General features: G+C 33.6%; 1 protein-coding gene across 3 annotated transcripts in view; it reads left to right on the forward strand.

Moving 5' to 3' along the window:
* Nucleotides 1-6519, forward strand: part of Znf280d (zinc finger protein 280D) — an 84807-nt gene extending 78288 nt beyond the window's left edge. For all 3 annotated transcript variants that reach the window (XM_005393863.2, XM_013518972.1, XM_013518973.1), the window contains 2 exons: nucleotides 1458-1513; nucleotides 3872-6519. In XM_005393863.2, the coding sequence (XP_005393920.1) occupies nucleotides 1458-1513; nucleotides 3872-4493 (678 nt within the window). In that variant the 3' untranslated portion in view covers nucleotides 4494-6519. The remainder of the gene's footprint in view (nucleotides 1-1457; nucleotides 1514-3871) is intronic.
* The last annotated feature ends 279 nt before the right edge of the window (nucleotides 6520-6798 follow it).

Below are 6798 nucleotides of genomic sequence, written 5' to 3' on the forward strand. Positions count from 1 at the left end.
TTATGACATGCCTGACATGCCTCCTGAAAGTGGCTTGGATTCCCTAGGTGTATGTAACTTACACTTTTGAGACCTGTTGATGTGAATTATAATGTGAATATTGCTTCCTGGACTTGTGCACTGTACAATCTATATGGGTAATGTTTACATTGTAATGTAGGAAAATAAGATGGTGAGCTGATTTTTTTTGTGAAGAGAATGCTCTGAAAGTCACTATAAGAAATCTTTCTTTGGGATTGATGATTTTCTTCAAAGAGAAGTCTTCTAAATTCTTACTGGGGTGGTAGAGTGGGGAGTGAGTCCTCTGACTCTGGCATTCTGGGACTCAGGTGAGAGCAGGGACTGGATGTATTTCTCTGTTCAATATTACGGACTTGGAAGCCCTCCTGTTTTCCCTCAGCACTCACGCCTGCCTTTTGCTGGTGTTCATCTTAACTTTTAACCTCTGTGGTAAAGAAGGAGCATTTAGATTTCCTAGCAGTCCTTGTCCTTTTTCTTTTTTTGCCTTTTGTACTGGGTTCTTCGAGATGCAAGATGTTTTAGGTTCTTCAGACAGACTTGACTCCTGCCTGTCCCACTGCTGGTGGTTCAGTGTGACGCCTTCCGTCTTCTGCAGACTCACTGAGGTCACTTCAGTAATTAGTGTGCTTGGGCTATTCTCGGTCTTTGTGAGTAAAAATCTTATTTCTTTGCCCTCATTTTAGCAGAGTTTAGGAAGATAAGGAGACAAACAATAAACTCTTCCAGTTCCACAGGCTGCTATAGGTGTTAAAAACTAGGCCTGGATTAGAATCTTTGCTGGGTTTTCTACTCAGCCCACTTATTTCTCCTTTGTAAATAGTGAATGTAAAGTTTTAACATAATACTTTATACATCCTATTTACTCAATAGCTGGTAGTTGTTACAGAATGTCAGTGTAGCTCCTGGCATACTGGGCTTTCCCTGTATTTTTTTCCTCTTAAAACATTTGAAATAAGCAAAATATTTCTTCCCTTTGTCTATTTTCATACTCTGCATTTGATAGTGAAAAGGCTATAATGACTGCAATATGGAATCAAAATTTCAGAAATGTTTTTTCTAAGTGTTTGTAGTTAGCGTATTTATATAAAATATTGTAGATGAATTACTTACTCGAATTCAAGTTGCATTTTACTACTTCCTATTCAAGTAATTGTAGTTATGGTCCATATTTGAAAGAGAGTTAAGGAAAATAGGTATTGATATAACTGGGTAACTGCCTCTTGTCTTGGATTCAGAAACTTTTGATGCAGTGAAATTCTTGACTTTAAATATTTTTGAAACCTACTTTTAATTGTGAGAATTATTCTATGCTTTAAATTAAAAATTATTTTTCTGTTTTCTTTGGTGTATTGTTTTACACTTTCTTTTATTTAGAAATTTAATACAATTTAAGTTTTGCTATGAGTGTAAGATAAAAATATTATTAATCATTTCAGGACATTGCAAGACCTAATATATCTGAAGGAGAAACCAAAACATCAAATGCCAAAAGGTAAATAGAAGGAATCTTTTGAAATTCAAGTATATAAAGTAACACTTGACCTATATTACTTTATAGTTAGCTATGAAAGCTATTTAACCTTTATACTATATGTATTGGTATTGTTGTTTAGTAGTGACTTTAATTAAAATCAGATATTGAAATTTTAGTCCAGCAAAAGTATTCCCCTGACTGTTGGTTTTAAAATCTTTTTTACATTTACAGAGTATTTTATGTTGTTAATTTTTTTGGTAAATGTTAAAAACTGTTAATTGCCCCTATTAAACAGATATAATTACAGTATGTTGCGAGTTATAATATTGGGATAATTACTGCTAATAGGCAATCTTAAAATATTTTTAAAGTATTTTCATAAAGCTCTATAAATCTATTTCTGTGGAAGGATCTAAACTTACAAGTTTCAGAATTCAAGAATTGATTCTGTCTTTTTTGAAAAGACAGAAGAGAATCCCAGCATTCTGATTAGAACTTCACTCAAAGATCATTTTGTTTAGTCTTTTAAGTATTTTCCCCATTTCTGCCTTGATAGCTTATTTCAGAGTAGGTTGTTTATTAATTTGTTGAGATTAATTCAATGTTTACCCTTCCAGATAAATTAGTGAATAATACATCAAGATGTTTCTTGAGCGTCACTAATAAAGTTATGTAGCCCTTTCTTCACCTAGAATTTTTCCTAAATTTCTTGAGGGGTGGATAACAACAATTCACCTAGAGTTAGGAAAATCAGACTGGTGATTTTTATATTACTTAACATTTTTTGTAAATTATAGTTTGTCCAATATGATCTATCCAAAAATCAGGAGTATTTCCCTTTCAGATACTACTTACTTGTCCAGAGTAGTACTCTCTCTGGCTCTCTTCCTCCTTTCCCTAGTTTCACATAAATCATCTGCTTTATTTTAAAAATAAATAAATAAAAGTCATACATATATTTGAAATGAGGAAAAAATAAGATCCAGGAAAATGACCTAAAAATGATGAGAATTAATGACTATAAATTAAAGTGGCTTGATATAAAAAAATCTAAATCTTTCTGATGGACCAGTAACGTATAGTTACAAATTATAATGGACAAAATGTTTCTTCATAATAGTAACAAAAATGAGAACTATGTATAAAGAGAAGCCAAAATTTACTGAAATAATTTGTTTGATAAGTCATTTTCCAAATTAATGTATGATTTCAATCAGCATTTAAAAATCTCAATGAGACTTGGTTTGGAAACTGAAAAATTAAAAGATTTTGATTTTTCCATTTATTAATGTCATAATATATTTAATAATTTCTGTTCGACATTAAGTTTTTGTGTATTTACTACTTTAGGATTTTTTAATGAGTATCATTGTACAAATACGTTTTATATTTTAAAACTGAAGATTTTGAATATTGAAATGTAGGTGATTTGCTGTACTAGAGAATAATACACACTCATTAATCTTTTGTGAAGATTGTGTTATGTTGGCCAAGAATAGTGTAAAGATAAATTAGTAGAACAAAATAGATCCCAGAGAAATAGCCTTATACATACAATAATTTAATACATGATAAATGACCATTTGAAAATGGTGCTACAGTCTAAATTCCAAGTAGATTAAGTGTAAGAAGTCGGCATGTGTGAGCATGTGCTTTGTTAAAGTGAGCGTCCTGAAATCTAAGGAGCTGCAAATTCTAGAGATCTTTGGTCTCTGCTATTTTATGATTCACTAGATAGTTTTTATTCATACCCAATTGTAAGCATAAACACCCATAAATATATATGTGTACAAACATATATACATGCATTCATGTATTTACATATTTTTTCTTAGTTCTTCTTACATATGTTTTTAAGGTATGTTTGTTTTTTACATTACACAACTAAAAATTAGAGAAATGTTTGTGAATGCTTTTTAAGCACAAGAGAATATATAAATCATAAAAGAAAATAGGGTTTTTTCCAAATATATTCTTTATTTTAGGTATTCATACAAATCTGTAAGAAGATTTCACTAAAAACCTGAAAAGAGTTCGCACAATTGAAACTAACAGTCAAGGGGCTGGGGATTTAGCTCAGTGGCACAGCGCCTGCCTGGCAAACGCAAGGTCGTGAGTTCGATTCCCAGTACTGGAAAAAAGCCAAAAAAAAAAAAAGAAAATAACAGTCAAAACTAAAGCCTGCTGGCCCACTCACCAGACTCCTGATGCGAGCCTGCTCCACTAAGGAGATGGCATCCTGGTAACCGTACGCCATTGTTCCCCTTTCAGCAGCAGATGTGTGCTGATTTTCTCCTTTCTTGGGGCATATCTTCATTTTTATAGTGTTCAAATACACTTTTTAATGAATAGATAATGAATGGCTTTCTTTTTCAGTAAGCAAGATGAAGGTTCATCAGAAGAAAAAAGTGGATGTCATGCAAATTTACTTGAAGGCTCATCATCAACACAAAGGGAAGAAAGCTTAACAGTTTCAGATAAAGAAAATGATGCTTGTCTAGCAGACCAGGAAACTAGCTCAAAGAAAATCTTCAGTTGTGATTCACACATTGGTGCAGATAAAGGGGAAAAGGAAAAAGAAATAAGGCATGTTGGTCAGGAAATGGAACTGAAGACTGGCCAACGTTCAGAAAATACAACATCATGTGATCAGACTGATGATCACAGCTCCAGTGAAGCTGAGTTTTCCTCCAAGAACATTAAGGATTTGCTGTTAATGTCAAGTGATGTTAGCATTGATCAGTTTTTGAGAAAAAGAGATGAACCTGACTCTGTTAGTTCCGATGTTAGTGAACAAGGCAGTATTCATTTGGAGCCTTTGACACCTTCAGAGGTCCTTGAGTATGAAGCCACAGAGATTCTTCAGAAAGGTAGCAGTGATCTCTCAGCGAAGACTGATAAAGTAGTGTCTGGTCAAACGTACGACGTTCCTGGAGAAAACAGTCATAGCACAGCAGACACAAGAGCACACCTGGCAGATGAGAAAGAAAGGAGTTAAATTGTTCAGCCACTCGTAGTGCACCAACAGGAAGCACACTTGGGAATAGTGCTCTCCGGTGAACACACTCGGGCTTTGGAGGTCAGAAATAGAACACATGAGAGAGGTCATTCATACACGTTGCCTGTGTGTTCAATCTAAGTTATTAAACAGATCGACTAACCAGTAATAGCATGATTAGTATGGATTTCCAAGTCTTAAAAAAATGAGTAGGATTTTAACAAAGACTTCAGTTTGTGATCAGAAGTTCTCATTTAAGTTTTTGAAGAAATGAGACTTAATTGCTGATATGATAAGAATATTAGCTATATTAATAAAACTTTTCAAACTTTCTCATCAGTCTAAGCTTAAAGTCCTGTTACCTCTGTATCTTTTTCAGTTACCTTAAAGGAAGTGATTTGGAAACCATACAGCTTTTTGGGATGGCTGAGTTAAGGTAGCAGCTGATGGGCACTGTTAATGAAGACTGAAAGTGGGATGCTGGCAGTGGAGCAGGTGTAGAGTGCTCAGCTGATCTCATGAGAATTTGGATGGGCAGAACTTTGAATTCAGTGTAACATCCCAGTCTGCCAGAAGCATGTAAATAGAACATCTGAGTCTGTGTGCCTCCATACAGGTGTTAGCCTGCTGGGCTGTAAGCTTACCTTTAATTAAACTTTCAGTGAAAGTGAGATTATTAAAATATGAACTTATATTTGTGCTTTTGGTCAGGGTGTAAACAGCAATCCCTCATTGTACTAACTGTATAAAATAGAAATCCATTTTTGAAACTCTGGTAGCTGCTATGCTTTTAATGTTGTTTTAATGATTGTCTTTAAAAATAGACCCATAAAAACGGTCTGGAAACCAAACCAAAGTATGATACAGTGTAGATATTGTAAAGCGGTGAACTAAAAACATGTCTTGGCATGCGTTCAGCCAAGTTTAAGTGACTTTTCTGTAATTACAAGATAAAACTTTCGAATGGGACCTAAAGCAGTGATGTAAAAAAATTGGTTTGGGGAATTTAGCCTAATTTATCTATAAGTTAACTGCTAATTTGGCTTTTCAGGTTTTTTTTAATTATCTAGAAGAGAATAGATACAGAAATGAATCATATGAACAGTAGTTTGCTTTAAAGTTCTAATAAACTTTTATTTAAAATGCTACATTTTTACTCTTAAAATGTGCTTTGAATTCTTAAAATTTTGTTTCACTGAATATTATTTTAAATGAGTATTAACATTCTGCTGTATGTACTAGTTTTTGAGTGTTTGCAATAAAAATCTGTCCCTGAACAATTGTATTTTTCAGATCACTGCCTGATTTAAATTAACTTTGCTACTTTAGACATTGTACACTTGTTTAAAGAAATTTCTTCTTTAAAAATAATACAATTTCATTCTGTATTCTTTAGCTGATGTCTGACTTATTTTAAATTAGAACTAAAATATGGGGGTAATATCACTAATATTTAGAGAATAGTAGCTTTATACTTTCACTTCAGAGAAAAACCATTTAATATTGTACTTTTAAAGCTGTTCAGCAACTTAAGATGTTAAATAGGAAAAAATATAATTCTATTTATTTTCTTGAATATTTGAGGAAGAACTAATGTTTTCATCCTTCTTGCTCCCAAGAAAAGATAGTGAGACCCATTAGCTGTCATCCTTTACCTTGTTGAAACATAGTTTACACCAGGAAGAAATTCTGGAGTTAGATGAGCCTTCAAAGAGCAGGGAGTAGAAAAAAGTCTGACTCCATAGGAATCATTTTCTGAGTTTCATTCAATTTGTAGCAGAGCCTATCATTTTAGGTCTCTCAAGTACTTTGTGAAAATAAGTCTTTTAGGTGAAACCAGAATCCTTTTTGAGATTTGGGTAATTTTTACCCCTGCTCCCTGTGTCTTTAGAGTAGTGATATTCAAAGTAGCTGATCCACAAACTATACCTGTCTACCAGTGAGAAAAGGGACCTATACCAGTCTGTAAATCTTTCACTGAGAAAATCTGACAATAAAAACAAAATAAACAAAAGTGTTGAACTAAGCATTGTACTTGTTAACTGTTGTTGGTTTACATCGACAAGCGCCAGTCAGGAACTACCTGTAGCAATTCAGGTATGCACACCAAATCTGTGAGTAACAGTGGGGGGTGAGTGGCATACTAATTCTCCATAGTAAGTAAGTGTAGGTTGTGTCATTGCAGTTACTGAAATCCACCTGGTAGTGTGAAAACGTGTGTGCAGGGAGGAGTAGTAATATGTAAATGATGATCCTATTTGTGTTCTAGTAAAACTTTGTTTACAGAAAAGGATGTTGGCTGGAT

Source organism: Chinchilla lanigera, unplaced genomic scaffold, assembly GCF_000276665.1.
Source record: "Chinchilla lanigera isolate Chin_1 unplaced genomic scaffold, ChiLan1.0 scaffold00049, whole genome shotgun sequence".
Taxonomy (NCBI): Eukaryota; Metazoa; Chordata; class Mammalia; order Rodentia; family Chinchillidae; genus Chinchilla; species Chinchilla lanigera.